Source organism: Salminus brasiliensis, chromosome 19, assembly GCF_030463535.1.
Source record: "Salminus brasiliensis chromosome 19, fSalBra1.hap2, whole genome shotgun sequence".
Classification (NCBI taxonomy): domain Eukaryota; kingdom Metazoa; phylum Chordata; class Actinopteri; order Characiformes; family Bryconidae; genus Salminus; species Salminus brasiliensis.
In genome coordinates this window covers 10,893,320-10,910,020 of record NC_132896.1, presented here as the reverse complement: position 1 = coordinate 10,910,020, position 16,701 = coordinate 10,893,320, and the positions used below count along the sequence as shown (strand labels likewise).

At 40.6% G+C, this 16,701-nt stretch overlaps 2 protein-coding genes across 2 annotated transcripts; both read right to left on the bottom strand.

Annotated features, from left to right (window-relative positions):
- Positions 1 to 418: 418 nt before the first annotated feature.
- eef1g (eukaryotic translation elongation factor 1 gamma) lies at positions 419 to 9,161 on the bottom strand. Its single transcript, XM_072663880.1, has 10 exons — positions 9,092 to 9,161; positions 8,040 to 8,198; positions 7,863 to 7,926; positions 7,568 to 7,710; positions 7,307 to 7,450; positions 3,854 to 3,983; positions 2,205 to 2,421; positions 1,913 to 2,085; positions 851 to 975; positions 419 to 731 (listed from the first exon to the last, which is right to left on the bottom strand). The coding sequence occupies exons 1-10, from the start codon at positions 9,101 to 9,103 to the stop codon at positions 573 to 575; spliced, it is 1,326 nt and encodes a 441-aa protein (XP_072519981.1). The 5' UTR covers positions 9,104 to 9,161; the 3' UTR covers positions 419 to 572.
- A 1,820-nt stretch (positions 9,162 to 10,981) lies between these two features.
- On the bottom strand, positions 10,982 to 14,122 carry polr2g (RNA polymerase II subunit G). The gene is made up of 8 exons (XM_072663522.1): positions 14,008 to 14,122; positions 13,413 to 13,522; positions 13,138 to 13,297; positions 12,173 to 12,223; positions 11,915 to 11,980; positions 11,728 to 11,799; positions 11,569 to 11,602; positions 10,982 to 11,340 (listed from the first exon to the last, which is right to left on the bottom strand). The coding sequence occupies exons 1-8, from the start codon at positions 14,017 to 14,019 to the stop codon at positions 11,327 to 11,329; spliced, it is 519 nt and encodes a 172-aa protein (XP_072519623.1). The 5' UTR covers positions 14,020 to 14,122; the 3' UTR covers positions 10,982 to 11,326.
- Between the last annotated feature and the right edge of the window lie 2,579 nt (positions 14,123 to 16,701).

Sequence of the window (16,701 nt, the reverse complement as noted above, 5' to 3'; positions counted from 1 at the left end):
TTAAATAGGAGCAGCAACCATTTAACCCCAAAAGCAAATCAACTCCAACTTGAGGAAACTGATCAATGCAGTCTGTCAGTGCTGGCGTACTGAAGACTGGATCACTGTAGAATAAAGAACTTGTGGTTCTCTAGGGAGTATTTCTGGGAACATAATAATAACTAAGCATTTGCAATAATTCAGCACAAGTTTCTAAACAGATTTAAAGAAAAGGTTGCTACTTCCCACAGTCAGAGGACAGCATTCCCTAAAACAGGGGTTATTAACTCCAAGGTTTATTTCATTAAATTCATGCTCTAACTCATCCAAAATGTGGCAAGAGCCTTTTTTGGGGGAAGGCCCAAAACTTTCAACAAGAGTAAACACCACAAATAAAAGAGCAGGCTAGTAATGTAAAAAAAGAAACAAACCCAAGTGGGACTGTGAAAAACTTTTATTTCGTCAACTCAAAACCTCATCATACCATTTTAGCACGCAACCCTCTCCATCTTGGGATTTAAGTTCCTTTCTCAAACAAAGGGGTCGCATGTCCTTAGGTTTACATGTTGATAGTTGGTAAGTGCCATCAATGCTCATTTGAAGACCTTGCCCTGGTTGAAAGCTTTGCCTACGTGCTTAAATTCACCTTCCCATGCAAAGTACTCCTTCACCATAGTCTTGCACTCCTCGCTGTCCACATCCAGTTTGCGCCAGTTGTAGGACTCGTAGTCGATCTGCCAGTCCTCAGAGAGCTAAAACGGGAATAAGCGGGGAGTAGGGAGGGGAAAAAAAATGAAAAAAGGCAAATATCCAATTTTTTTGGATTGTGCACAATAAATTCATTCTATTTACTGAAAGTGAAGGGACTTACAGTGAAAGCTAGATCCTGGCCTCTGAAAACCCAGATACCAGAGATGGAACTATCGTTGTTTGTGCCGAAGAGGATGACGCTAGCAAAAGCATTCTTGCGCAGCTTGTCAAGTCGTTGGAACATTCCTAAAACAAACAGTGCGAAGGCACAATCATGAGTCTTAATTCTCTTTTCAGTTGCTTTTATAGTGGTAAATTAAGAGAAATGAGAGAATCTGCAGGGCCAACGGTTAATGAAAGCCAAGCCAGAATTAGCTGGACTTCACTCATGATACCAAGTGGATCCACATCAAGTCAGAATCAAATGTTCTAGAAAGCTAAAACTTGCTACAAACATGGAATAGGCTCCAAGCAACCTGGGTCGCGGACGTGTTACGCATTATACCAGCAGTCTAGCTTCTGATTTGCAAGAGAATGCCGAGCTAGTCTGAAATATGGCTTATTTGACTTAACCCAGCATTGTGCAGACCGAACCAGACAGCGACTGGTCCAGGGCACAGTTTTTCTGCCCAACTCGCATCAGCAAGTCACAATTACATCAGTGACTAAGATCAGAGATCGTAATCTCCAGAGTGCAAAGCAGCTTCAGTTGCTCTCCTGCAAGCTGCCTCTCAGCTTGATGATGTTGGAGCTCAGCTTACTGTATGCTGGCTGTTTTTTTTGTTATATATGCAAATCTCTGGTCTTTGTCTTACTTCATGTCACTTATTTAAAAGCACTCAATTGTTTCTGAATTTTCTCAACTGTTTTTAATATCACTATATTACTTCTGCACAAAAACAACTATTTACTTGCACCTAAATATCAGGTGGTCCACTCTTAAAACCCATACCTGTATGTGTTAAAAACATTGTAGACTATTAAAATGTAAAAACCTTTTTAAACATGATCGAAGTTGCATAAGATCGCATTCCCATCCTCAGTCACAATATTAAAAACAGCTCTGACCCTACTCTGAGGTTCTGAGGCTTTTCACTTTCTGTCGTGAAAGAGGTTGATCTGTCTTTATACAAAGAACCCATGTGTGCATAGAGGCTACAGTGTCAGGACGACCTGCTTTTACCTGTGATAAGATTGCAGCTCATGAAGGTCATGGCCAGCTCATCAGGGAAGCGGTACTCGCCATACCAGATAGAGTAGCCCTCACGGTCCAGGTTTTCCCAGAAGTAAGGGAGAGCCACAGACAGAGTGTCCTCGTTAGAATACTTTCTCTTGAACTCATCCAAAATAAAGGAACTGGTGAGAAAAAAAGTATATATGAAATTAATGCATATTAAGTAAGGCATAAAGCTGCAGAAGCCTGAACAGAAGATAAACATTAATTTACTGTAGTTAGAGATGAGAATACTACATACCTCTTTGGAAGGTGAGCAAATGGGTCCTTGGTTTTGGGCTCAGAGGCCAGAGCAGCTTCACACTCATCCATCTCCTCAGCAGGGGGAGCAGGTTTCTTCTCCTCCTTTTTCTTCTCTTTTTTCTCCTGCTGTTGCTGGGGCTTACCAGCATCCTTGCCACCTTTCTCCTTCTTGGCAGGTGCCTCCTTCTTGGGCTGGCTCTCAGCAAACTTCTTGGCTGCAAGAACAAGCAGAGTGATCTCATGTCAAAACAATATCAGTAACTGAGCCACATTCTCCATGACAAACTAACATCCCTGTACATCTACATGCACAACTACAAAGCCCTGAAGACCAGAGGTCTTGTATTATAAAACAGGAGACCCAAAAAACAACCAACGAATGACTTGATGTCAAAGAATGACAATACTCTCTTGACTGGATTGAATGAAGAAATCATATAGGCAGCTAGCTCAATCCATTAAAAATGTAGTCTCTAGTTCATTTTTGAGAGTTAATATCAAAAGCTTTACAATGAAAGTCTGCTTAATGGTAACAGGACAGCCATTTATGCAGCTTACAAAAGGTCAGCCCTGACAAACAGACCAATATAAATGCCCCCCCCAAACAACAACAAACCAGGAAACCTTATAAACTATTGTAACTGAGGGCATTAAATCCAGATTTCAATCACAACAGTTTACAGAAACATGCAAGTAAAGCACACAGCAGCTAGAAGAATTCCATGGATGTCTCATTACTGAGTAAGCCATGGACATTGAGTCAAAAACATGTTCGATATAAGAATCCTTACACACTTTAGTCTTATGCAAAGAATCGGGCATCCTTTGTCAAACTGGTTACATGTGCCATTACTTCCACGCATACATATTTTTTGGGTAATGTGTTAAACTGAGCTACCAAATTTTTTCAGAACACCATTTAGAAGAGGAACATGCACAAAGATCCACCTCCCAATTTAATGTTCTAAATGCCATCTTTGCCTTGGTCACATACCCATGACAAGTCACTGGAACTTCCTCCACCCTGCCCCCTCCCTCCTGCCATTACATATCGAGCCACCTGACCTCCAGCCCCAAGTTCTCTCCCATCTCTTAAGAGATTCCAAATGATAATGCTACAGGCATGGCCTGAACTAGCAAAGAGTCTTTAAATTTAGACCCTGAATCCAGTCCAGTTCCAGTCCTGAATTTTGTTTTTGTTGCAAGTTAAGAGAACAGTTAATGTCACTGATTGGCCATGTAGAGTCACACCTACCAAGGACTACAAATGCAGGACAAAAAACTGGATTCAAAAGTCCAGATTGGAAGACTTTCGCTGTACGTGCAATTTGATCAGGGGTGCCAAATGTTAGGGTATCATTTGTGTGAGGTGGCAGCAATTTAATTCACCAATGCAGAGTCTTACTTTGGCTTACTATGTCTAAGTTTAAATTCTTAAAAATAAAGGTGCTTTAAATGGTTCTTTCAGCAATACCACAGAAGAACCACCACTGGTTCCATAAATAACCATGTTTGTAATAAAGTGTGGGAGTTAAAAATCTTTAAACTAGTAACTCTCAGTTTAAGATTCAGCCAATTAGCACCATGTTACAATACTGCCATCAAATGTCAGTGTTTGCACAAGGACTGGAAGCTCTCCCTTCTTACCATCAAACTGAGCCATCTTCTCACAGAGCTTGACCTCCCCAAGAACGGCCTTGAACTGAGGTTGGTTGACGCAAGTCACAAACCAGCGAGTGACGTTGGGGTAGGGCTGACGGAAAGCAGGCTCAAGAACCTGAAAGCAATCAGAAAAATCATTATCACTACTACAGAACAGACGCTATATTCAGTTTCTTTGCTATATGTATTTATATCACTGCAGGGAAAGATGTGGAACGTGATATTCATCAGTAAGACTGTGGCAGAGAGACATCCAGACCCCCACCTCTTAAATGAGATTATCAGACTCTGAATTCTGAAGTCTTCAGCTTATATTAATTTGATGAACACATTCAGACATCCACCTTATTTTTTGTGGAAATGGAAAGTTGTTTATTAGTCTAAGATTCTGTAAAATTCAGTTTTCCTCTCCAGCATGCACATCTTGCAAAATCCCTCTTATTGCTGCTGTAAACAAGCAATTTTGTTTGAGAGCAATAAAGTCTCTTACAAGTCTTTTCCAAACCAGCCCCTACATGTCCCACCTACAAAAACATTCTTTTATAGCCACCACTACCAGACTGTACTTGCTCTACAGAACCTTGACAGAAATCCCCTTTCAAATCAGACTCAAAAATAAAGGTGTTACAGAGAGCCTGTTTACCCCTGGCATTTTGTTTTATACATTTTTCCGATTTTTACCCACATTCTCCAACCCGTACGTACAACCCCATCACATGCAGCGCCCCCAACACTAGAGAGGGTGAAACCAATACATGTGCGCGAGCAAACAGACCCGTTTCAATGCCACCAATGCGACATCAGCAAACAACCAATGTCTCTGGAGGGAAGCCCTGTATATCCGGCTCGGTTGCACCGGCTAGCAGACGCCAGTGACTGCCAGTACTAGTGCGATGTGGGGGGAGAGCGCCATCTACCCACCCTAGAGAGAACAAGGCCAATTGCACTCACTTGTGGCACCAGCTGCTGACAGCCAGCAGCGTGATGGGAATTCGAACCAGCGATCCTTTGATCACAGTGACCGTGCCTTAGTATGGCGGTGGACCACCCAGGGCGCCCGGAGCGCATTTAACAATTAGATCACGTCCCAATTTAACAGTAATAATTACTGTGCATCTAGAATTCCCTCACCCTCTCGATCCATCTCCCTCGCACTCTCAGTGTGGGCCCTGGATTATATACATTGATAAGTGAGAGCAGTAGGGCTGAGCTGTATACCAGTAATACCGCAGTATTTTAAAATGTTGATGGAATCTCAGAATTTTAAAGTTACGACATGTCCGATGTGTCAGATTTCTGAGCTGTGTCTGTCTAGCTTAGTCAGATAAGATTACTGCTCCTATTTAATAGAGCCATTTGCCCACCGTAGTTGTGAGTTGACAAGTCTGTTTAAAGGGGAGAATCCTGAATACCAGGTTTGCCTAAAACAGTTGAACACACTCCCAAGATCATTCCCTTGACTCTGAGCACTCAGGTATGCTGCTTTATCCTTTAAACCTGTGCAATTTGTGCCTCAGTCAGCTGGAACACTGTCTGTCCTGTGGTGTTCAGCCTGCTGGCTAACTTCTCCAAATACAACTAGATAGTGCTGAAGCGGACTACAAGTCCAAACACCGCACAACCTGTCTCTCAGTTAGCCTTTCTGTTCCTTCACTCTCAGACACATTTTTATTCTCAACATTTGTGTCGGGAGCTCAGAAGTTGGTCAATAGCAGCTGAACTGAGCCATCTGATACTTGGGGGAGCTGTAGCGGAGCTAGCTCAGCAAAAACTAGTGTAGCGAGTGAGTTACAGATCTAAAACCATGGAGAAAACCTTTTCACCTTTCTGCCCAGCAGCAGTCGATCAATCCAGACATTTTAGCAAATCTGTGCAGCCAGAATTTGTTCTGAGGTGAGCAGAATTATCCTGCTAACCAACTTCCATCTCTTTATTCAGTGCAGCTTAACATTAGCAGCTATTGTCAGCTGTTTTCATTAAGTTATTTAAAAACGCTCCTTTATTTTGTATGCGTGTACATGATGACCGTGTTCCAAGGCATATTAACAATACTTTAATAATAATAATCGCAATGTTAAACTACCTTAAAAAGTGTACTCACACTAGGCAATATGAAGCATGCACATTCTCACCACCACAGCCTGTTTAGTTTCAGTAGTATGATCGTTCTGTACCAGTTCAGGTGGAGTCTAACATGATACGTGTGGTCGCAAGGAATTCTAACATGCGGTCAGTAACGCTGCCTCTGTAAAAGCTCTTCCACATGCAACACACTTAACAGAACTCTGTTGTGCTGCATAATCAATAAATCTATAAGGTACGTGAGAGAACTGCTTCAGTGCACCCAAAATCACTGCAAATATGCTACGGCGTAAATACAATCTGCAGCACCTGCCTGATCTGCTAGAATAAGAGAGGGTGAAAATGAGACAAAGAACAGTAAAATACAGAGGGCAGGGATATTCCAGGATTTGGAAGATTCAGAAGATACACATTTACAGAGTGCAGTTGTAGTGCCCATCCACTAATAGTTTAACCAGTTAATGAATAAGGGAATATCTAGTATTAGTAAGAGTAAGTAGTAGCAACAGTATTATTATAATTCTAAATTATTGAAACCGAATCAAGAAAGTCTCAAGTGTTAACAGCTTTTACAATGACCCCCCCCCCACACACACACACAAAAAAACAAAAACAAAAAACACAGGCACTGTATATCTGATAGATGGGGGGTGTCTTTCAGATCAATGTCTCGGTTGCATTAATTCGGTGCAGTCGCAGTCCAAATCGGGCAGGTGAAGTAGATTGGGTAGCGAAGCTTATCTTCGACACAAAAATATCCACATCATGCAAGTGTGCTTGGGCCCAGAACGTTAAGCACAGTGTGAGCACTGGGGACAACTCATGCTTAGGCTGCAAAGTACAAGTCAATCAGGCATAGTGTGCATACACCCCTTTAAACACCTTCTGACTGTTACACCACCATGCACCTGCAGGCAGAGTACAACTTTAACCACCTCCCACCCATCATCGACCAGGCTCAGCTAGTTTTAACATCCATCCTGTGCGTCACTCAGAAACATGTAACATGAAACACATTTCTGGTTCACGTTGTCCAGGACTGATGTATAATAGAGCTACAAAAGTAGGACAAGCTAAAGTAATGGCAGGTGTAATCAATATGGTGGCTTAAGCAATAAGGTAAAAAAGTACATTGGAGAACTTGCTACTAAAAATAGTCAAATCATGCTTTATGTTACAGCAACATTTGTGGGCAGAGCTCAGACAGGTCAATTACAGTCGGTAGTCTTTCACATACGGCTGTCAAATAAGAAACTCGTATCTATGCTTTTGCAGCTTTTCACTAAGTCAGTCCATTTTTGAGGGGGTCTGTGAGCAAGGAAGCTCTACTTTTTATTTCATCATATGAAAACTCACCTGCTTGAAGAGCCACAGCAGAGAGCAGGCCACTGTGATGTCAGCCAGACTGACTCTCTCGCCAACCAAGAAAGTACGAGTATTTAAGTGCTGGTTCAGGACAGCGAGCACACGCTTCACCTCCTCCTTGGCCTGCTCTGTGGCCTGGAGAGACAGAAACCAGAACATTTTTAGTTTTCAACACCACAACTATGAAATTAGAACAGGTTCTCCACACAGCACCAGAACTTTACGTCACGGGATAGTGGCAAACCTACGGACCTGTTTGTTGAACTGCATGATGCCCAAGGTTGGGAAGACCCAGGCACTGGCTGGAGGGATGATCTCAGAATCAGCAAAGCTGACCCACTGCAGGACCTGGGCACTGGCTTGAGGAGTGCTGCCACGAAGGGCATCATTGCTCACTGCCAGAGAAGAGGAATCCACCAAAAGAGCATATTTAGTCTTTTAGTTTATATGTGCACAGATGTTTCACAGTATTGAAAGAGGTGCAGCACCAAGCAATCTTCATAACTATGATCCAAAATAAATAAATAAATAAAACCATGAGGCTTACAGTAGTGAGCAATGGCATTGCTCTCGAACAGACAGAAGCCATCATCACCCTGGTAAGCTGGAACCTAAAAAGGAGAGCGGGGAAGGCCAGCAGTGAACAAAATGTGTTTACAGAGGACCCAATTCATTTGCAGAGAAGGAAGGTGATTAGGCAATCAAGAGAACAGTATTTACTAACCTTGCCCAAGGGGAAGTTGTTAAGGAAAGCAGGGGAGCGGTTTGTCTGCCCAAAGGTGAAGGCAGGGGGGGAACTCGCCACCTTCAGACGAGCCCCACTGTACTGGGCTGCAATCTGAGCCTTGTAGGCCCTCCAGTTCTCTGCGTATGTGTAGAGAGTCTACAAAGAGAAGGAAAAAGAAAAACCCACACATGAATTAGAGTATTAGCCTTATAACACTACTAGAAATCCTGATTGCAGTCCTGATTTGCAATGTAATCATAATATAAAACTAGGGCTTGTAGCTGCACATCATGCAGATCATGATGCAGCAATTTCCAATTAATGGTCATTATCATCACTGGGAGATGCTGGGAATACCCAATTGCATGTAAGCATGTGCCTGTCTTAGGTTTTAGTTAATTAGTACCCCCAAAATATATTTAAATAAAATAGTTATAAATAAAAAATAATGAAGGGTGAGCCATCACAGCTCAGCTAGATAACATGCAAATGGCACAGAAATGTTTCTCTCATGCAATTTCTTTCTGCAAAAGTTAGGGACCCAGATGGGGCACAAAGGGGTAGCCAGTTAAAGAACAGTGGTCCCAGCCGGCTGGCTGACAACCTCCTCCTATAGCCAGGCTAGCGCTACACAGCTAACCCTAGCATCCAAACAACCGCCTCTAACGAACCGCAGGCTCTTTATCTCCAAAATGACAGCCCGTGTGACTGTTATTAGACTGAAATAGCTTTCTAAAGACACACGGCCCGGTTCACAGAGGCGACGTGAGGCTCCCGTTACACCGGAACATAAAACGTGGCAGAGCAGAGCGGCTCAGCGCGGCTCCCACTTTCTCCCAGCTGCTCATTCAAAATACAGGCTGGAGACCCCGGGGGAGAAAAACACGTTTCAGGACAAAATAAACATCCCGGCGGCTCCAATACACCCTCCATAATCACACCATATTACAACAAACACGTTGGCAGTAAGGATGGCTGTGATAAAAGCAGGATTGCGAGCAGAGACGTGACACGCCGGTAAAAATCAGGCTCCCTTCCATCTTACTCACCCCTGCCGCCATCTTTAGGACGAGAGAAAGAAGGAGCGGAGGCGCACGCTGCTGTCGTATACTGGGGGCATGTCGCAGAAATACTGCGCCACATTGCTCGACCAGAGGGGTGTGTTCAGGGCTCTTTCTGTAGGCTGAGTCCAAAAAAGCGCGTGCTGGCAGACCAGCTACACCAGTACAGCGCCAGTGTGGTCCGGAGGGGTTTTAGGGCTGTGCGTTTGTTGCCCTCCCTTTGCTCCAGTAGCTCAGTCTCTACCCTTCTAGGAAGGAGGCATGGCATTTCTTGGACCATTGCAGTGGATATTTGATTGCATTCAGCCACAAAAGCATGAGTGAGGGTCAGGTACAGACTCCATCTCTCCAGGGTGGTCTTAGGGTCTTGTACAGGTCCAACAAATCCATTCTATTGGGAAAGCTCATTTCTAATTTCTGTGGAAATCGTACGAGCTGTGAATGTGCTTGTACAATATGGGTACATGTTTGCACCTGCATCTGTAAGATACACCTCGAGGATGTAAAGATGAAATAAAATAATATAAAAAAACTCAAATGTTTATAATCTAAATAAAATGTTAGAAACATGCTGACCGGCTTCAGTTTGACCAGTTCTGGCTTGGCTCTGTTAAACTCTGTTAAAGCCTGAGAAAATGCCTAACTATATATATATATATATATATATATATAATTTATTGAATATTTCCCCTTTTTCTCCCAATTTGGTACTGGCAATTAATCCAGCCCTCCTTACCTCCCCAAGCACACCAACTAACAGAGGCCTGTATTGGTCAACATCATTTTAGGAGTTATGAGAGGAGAGAGTGGAGGCCAATTGTGCTCTCTTAGACTCCAGCCACTAACTGCTTTGTGATTTGTCCACAGTGATTGTTGGATAAAACCTTGGCACACTGCAATGCTTATATTGTCACTGTATTGATTGATTGTATCAATTATGATTGAGGGCAGTGGAATCCTCTGATCCATATTTATTTATGGCAGATTCATTGACAGTCGATGGGAGGACATTCATTAGCTAAATGAATACATTGAATCAAGAATTGGAGCAACGGCTAATTAAGCACGCTAAGAATCCTGGAATAAACCATTTAAAGGTGAAACTGACTGCATTGATCCTGTGGATCAAACATGTAGGCTTACTTCTACATATGAGCAGCATGTCTTTGCATTTAATATCTCTGTAAAAGTATCTTGACATAATTGTTTGCACAGTCACAAATAAAAGAATAATTTACATACAAAGTTGACTGTAACATTTACATTTACATTTACGACATTTAGCAGACGCTCTTATCCAGCTTTGCTATTTACCCAAGAAAAGCCTTAGCTAGTTAGAATAGACTAATAATTCAAAAGATACCTCTAAGCTTAGACATTGCTAAACACAAGACAATAAGGCGACCATAGAACTATTCGTCCAAGTACTCTCTGAAGAGGTGGGTCTTCAGTCTGCGTTTGAAGAAGAAGGCGCCAGGACAGAACGCAATTGTTTATTATCAGAAAATGGATACAATCCACAGAACTACTCCACACCAAACACATCGAAAATTCTATTGGTGACTTCTTGAGTACTGATGATTAACTATGCCTATTGCACAATCCAAAATGTCAGTTCAACTACCTGTACCTGTTAAAAATCTCAAACTAAATGAGCACACAGATAAATATATCCTTTACATTTAATATCAGATTTGCTTCAGTAACACCACCCATATTGCCAGATGGGTCTCTGTTATAAATACACTGTAGATGTTTGTTCCTAATGGTGCGTGTACTGTGTTTCTGTAGGTGCACGTCCACGATTATCCACATAGGTACCTTATTATAAAAGAGGAAAGGGAGATACACAAAGAACTACACAAATAATACCAACAGTTTCTTTCACAGGATTTATTTATACAAAATAATATATACAAAAGAAGTCTTGTTGCAGGACACTTTTTTTGTAAAAGAAAAGACAGAAGCTTATGAAACAGGAGCAAGCTGGTTTAATGTCTCTGGCTGGGACATAATAACAAGTCATAAGCAAGCTTTTCAAAACAACTACAATTAAATGTAGCCCACTAGAACAAACAAAACAAAAAAAATGGAATCACAGGATTTTTTTTCTTTTTTTTATATTCTACATCTGTGTGTGTGTGTGTGTGTGTGAGAGAAGGGGGATACTGTACAAAAAACGTCTAAATATGTAAAGGTCCTCCGGCATCTTTCAGAGAGCGATCAGCTAACAAGACCTGAAAAAGACAGCAATAAAGTCTGAATAATTGTGGAAATGATTTATTAAATAATAATAATTCTCTTTTTCGTGGCAAACGCATTGGTTGCAAAGCACCTTTAGCCCATCAGTACACAGCATTATTGTATTTAATTCTAGGTTTATTATATTATTGTAATATTTCAGCTTCTATCTGTTGAAGCGTCTCTGCTGCATTTACATAAATTACATTGTCAAAAATACTTACCAAGGTAGTCATCCATAAGAGAGCCAATGGCAAACTACAACAACAACAAAAAAAAGATATCTGAATTAGAAACATTGTACTATGGTCTTATGAAAGCAAAGTGTTTGCTATATTCTAATACAGCTGTGGTGTGCACAGAAATGAATGCCATACACTTACAATATCATTCTTGTCTACTCGAGTGCCCACAATCTTCAATCGGATTTCATCGTCTTGCTGGATAACAATATCCTATGAAGAAGACGACGTAATAAACAATACTGTCCATGCGCTTATTTATAAGAAGCACAGCATAAATCATGCATTACAAAAAACTGAGCTCTGAATGTTCACTACATGACCTTACCTCATCCACTGTCTTGTAGCAGGGGGGATTGGAGTTTGGGTCAAATTCCATTTCTGAGGGTATAGACTAGACAACAAAGGATCAAAAGTGTTACTTTTATAAATCCACACTGCTTTCAAATCTTGTTAAAGTTGTACTATAATAAAATAACATCAATCATCTAAAGCCTTTATACTGAGTTTAAAGTCTGACAAAGTCAGATAAACAAAATCAGATAAGTGGATATTACCAACTTAGTCATAGTGAGGGTCAACTTACATGACGCGAGATAAAACAAGACATTGGCCCAATTTCGGTAAATAATCCAACCTGTAAAAGACAAAAATCTTTTAGGAACAATATATTCAAAAAAAGTTCCAAACACAATGTATTTCTATATGTCAGATTTGGTTTGATTAAAACAAACCCTGGTGTGACCGATCTGTTAATGCGGTACATTAGAGTAAGTGTGAACACCTTTGCTTTTCAAACGCCACCAAACAAGCGGACCAACGAGACTGCTTAAACAGGTGGGTCTCTGTCCATTTCTAAATGGAATCTGATGCATTTGTTTGAAATACGAACACAGAAGTACGGTGTTAGCTCCCCCAACATCATGCCGTCCATGTCTGCCTGTTTCATCACCTGCAAGTGAGTTTCAATGCAGACTTGCCCACATTTTCAGGCTTTAACTTTCTGACCCTTTGGTTTCACAGAGCTGTGTCCCAAACCACACACTACCACACTACAGAGTGTTTAAACTGGTCACCGTAAGAATTACATTCATTAGTGTAGTTGTGTCAGTATGCGAGTTGGGACGCAGCCACAGTAATGTTAAATCTTACAGCATTGGTCTGTGACTAAACTGCAACCTTGCTTTTTTTTTTTTTTTTACTTATCTCTGCAGTTCACTCGCAATATGGCCATGGTTGCTTGTCCGAACCAACGGACACACCTGCCTTGTGCACAAATAGACCTCTACTTGCAGCCTTCTGCCATAAAGGCGTCATTCGCCACCTTTTTCTCCCCACCAACTTCTGTGCCAGTTGCAAAAATGTCAATATGAAGGCAAAGCAAACCAGGAGTAAAGCGTAACTGTTTTTATTTTCTTGCTTATTCCAGCCCAAGGGAACCGAACTACAAGTATAAACACACCCCTACACTTACAAATATTCAAAGAAACAGTTTTGCACAAAAAAAGGACAAGTAAAAATGCATAACTGAAAAACAAGCTGAATCCATACCTTGTTAACCTGAGTGACAACAGCATCCACTACCTCCCCTTTGAAAGGCCGGAATACGATAGCCTTGTATTTGACAGGGTACAGGACAAACCCTCGTCCTGGCTGTATAACACCTGCACCTATATTATCAATTGTGGTCACTGCAATGACAAATCCATATCTAAAAGAAAAAAAAGGAACAAAAGAGAGTCAGCATGATTGCAGGTTATTATTATTATCATCATCACCATCATGGTGTTATTAAAAATGGTACAGTGCTCTTCAGTGGGACTTACTTTCCTGTACATGTGCCTTCCACCTCTGTGAACAGCTTCTGTTTGACTGTGTTTAAGAGGTTTGGACCGAAGTATCGAGGGTGGAGAAGAATCTCATGTTCCAGAGAGATCTACAACAAATGGGCATGTAAAATGTATAGGACAGCTCAGTCAATAAAACAACATAATTTACTGCTTACTATTAAAGCTTAATAATCAGTAATTAATAATGGTAAGGCTTATTATTAAACGTCCTGTGTGGCTACCAAAACTACCAGATCACCAGTGCCTCAGTATGGCAGCCACTGTTAGCATTGTAATGAATTTACTAGCTAGTAGCTAGTTGTTGTAATGACTTTAGCAAGCTAGTAAAGTTACAGCGATCCTACAGCTAATAAATATTAGTTCTCACAGTCCAACAGAATTTCAGCTGCCAATAAATCCTCAAACACAACAAAAACACTGGCTCTAGCTATGTAGCTAACTAACGTTAGCTAGCTAACCAAGTACACACAGTCGTGAGCGCTGCCTAACTCCCACCTGCCACTAAACCCCGAAGCTGTAACTAAGCAGCTTCTCTCAACTATTTGTCTAAATACAAGAATCAGCGACTTACATGATAAAACATCTCTGATGTTCAGCTCTTCAGCCCTGTATTATGACTAAATCGTACTAAATGACTGGAACACGCACTGCGCTCACAGCACTAGCGCCGAACAAAGCTGAACCCTGCCCCACATCCGGGTAATCGCGTTTTCAAAATAAGAGCCCGTAAAGGTTTTATTATAAAGATCAAATTTCACCAGTTTGTAACATTAAATGTCACATTCTGATAATATTTCAAGGTTTTGTGACATCAAACAAATGTCATTTATTGAAGCTGTTTTATGGAACTTGTACAATGGATAACATATTATCCATGCACACAATTTGTTTATCAAAAGTATTGTTAAAATGTAAAAGCGATATTACAGCATCCTGGAGAACAGAATAGAAAACATATCGCCAAGAACTATTTCAAGTAAAAATCACTTAAAATTACAAAGTTCTTTTTAAGAAAACCTTACTCTCAAATAAAATAAAAATGTGTTTCCCTATAAATAACACTTTGTTAGATCTACAAGCAAATATATATATATATATATATATATATATATATATATATATATATATATATATATATATATATATCTTGTTATAATAATAATAATAATAAGTATTATTATTATTATTATTACTATTATTATTGTTATTATTATTATTATTATTATTATTTTTGTTGTCATTATAAATATTATTATTATAAATATTATATTATTATATGAGGAACATCCAGCTTTCGGGCTTGTTCTTGAATAAAATTCTTTAATTTTAGTAACTTAGAAAGTCCACCAGAGGTCAGTGTAACTCAATTGACGCTTAAAGCAAAGACAGCAAAGGGGAGCTATAGAGCTTCTGTTGGCTTACAATTTGTGCAAGTTTGATTTTATTTAGGATTTTTGTTTGGGTTTTTTATTTGCATGTAAAAAAAGGTGTAAACTTAAACTGTAAACTATATTATGCCTGCGTCGACTTTTAACTTCACTACTTGTTTTTCTTTCATTATTATTATTATTATTATTATTATTATTATTCAATTACTATTAATGCTATGTTGCAAAAAATGAATAATATAAGCAGCAACAGCTTCAATGTCTGAACGTTTTAACCCAAAGCCACTGACACTGCTAATGAAAGAAGTTAGACCAGTAGGGGGCGGTACAGATCAACAGGTTGCCTTTTTAAAGGTTTTGTTCCAAAGGTTCATTACATGAAGACTATTTCCTAAATTCCAATAATTCTGTAAAATCGTAGCAAATGTAGAGCTTTCTGAAAATGTGAACCGTTCTAGGAATGTCTTTATTTAGAGGAGATATCTTACATTTTAATGCATTTCCACTCCAACTGATTAAATGATGATTACATTATTATTAACCTTAAATCACCAAAATGTTTGATTTGATACAATCTTTCCTTTAACATTAACATTTTAAAATGTAGTATAGAATTTGATACTATGAATGTGTTTAGGTTCATGGAAACAAGAACGTATCACTGGTTGCGTATGAGAAATCACACAGATCAAAATCAAGAAGGATTTAATTGTCATCCCAACTAAATACAAGTACACAGTGGAATGAAACTATTTTCCTTCAAGCTCTAGAGGTACATACATATAGCATATATACATATAGCAGAAAAAACATGGACAAAAGTATTGGGACACCTGTTCATTCACGGATTCTTCCTAAATCAAGGGTATTAAAAAGAGTCTATTCTGCTGTCTCTGCTGTCTCTGCTGTCCAGGAACACTGGATGTACTGGATGGATCACCAACTTTATACCCCTCTATAGCCCACGCATGGCATTAAGCACAGTGCCAACAGTTTCATATTTATCTGCTCCAGAAAGTCCTGTTCTATTGGCAGTACTTCTCTACAGGGATTAGACAAGCTGTGTGTGTGCATTTGCACATCTGCATCAGCAGTAGCTGAATGCATTGATTCGAAGGGGTGTCCACAAACATTTGGACATACACTGTATAAATGAACTTGAAATGTATCAAAATGCTGGTCAGCTTTAGTACTGCAACTACAGCAGTGTTACTATATTATTCCTCCACCTTCCTGAATTCCACATGTCCACACGTCTTTCCAACTAGCGAACTCGCTGCCTTTCTGAGCTGTGTTTAAGCAGGGCCTCTCTGCAGCCTGCTCTGCCCTTCACCCCGACACTCCTCTATACTAGGAGGTGGAGAAAGACAATGACAAGGAGAAATTGCATGTGGCAGTGCAAGAAAGAGGCCAAGAAAGAAGAGGAAGCATGTTTAGCTGCTGCAGCCCCTCTGAAACGGGTCCTCCCGGTGCTGTAGCGGTTTCTGTAGCTTTAAAGGCCGATTTTTAAAAGCTCTTCTTTGACTGGGATATAAAGGCAGAAGCAGCGGTGTGCCATAGATCAGACTGCCTGGCCATTGTTGCTCGGGCAGGTCAGATACCCCCAAACTGAGGCCATGCATGCTGATGAGCCTGGGCAGATGTCCACAAATATCCAAGCCCTGGCGCATGGTGTTTGCATCAAAAAGAGTTGTCCAAACCGACAAAGGTCCTTGGGGACTTCCTCGTTTTCTCCGCACCCACATTCTCCTGGAGCTGCTGGCACTCATATCATTAACCTTAATATCAAAACAGGCAGGGCGAGAGAATGCATGCAGATGTCTCCACAGCCACAAGTTCACGGCCCTTGTGTGCTGCAGACGCCATCCTGCGCTTAA

Bases quoted from the DNA above. Each gene is read 5' to 3' on its own strand.
- eef1g (XM_072663880.1), bottom strand. The intron at 3,984-7,306 runs GTGAGTTTTCAT...GATTGCTTTCAG, and splicing joins TGCTGTGGCTCTTCAAGCAG to GTTCTTGAGCCTGCTTTCCG. The intron at 976-1,912 runs GTAAAAGCAGGT...TGTTTGTTTTAG, and splicing joins GAGCTGCAATCTTATCACAG to GAATGTTCCAACGACTTGAC.
- polr2g (XM_072663522.1), bottom strand. The intron at 12,224-13,137 runs GTATGGATTCAG...TGTCTTTTACAG, and splicing joins TTGTCACTCAGGTTAACAAG to GTTGGATTATTTACCGAAAT. The intron at 11,603-11,727 runs GTAAGTGTATGG...TTGTTGTTGTAG, and splicing joins GAGTAGACAAGAATGATATT to TTTGCCATTGGCTCTCTTAT.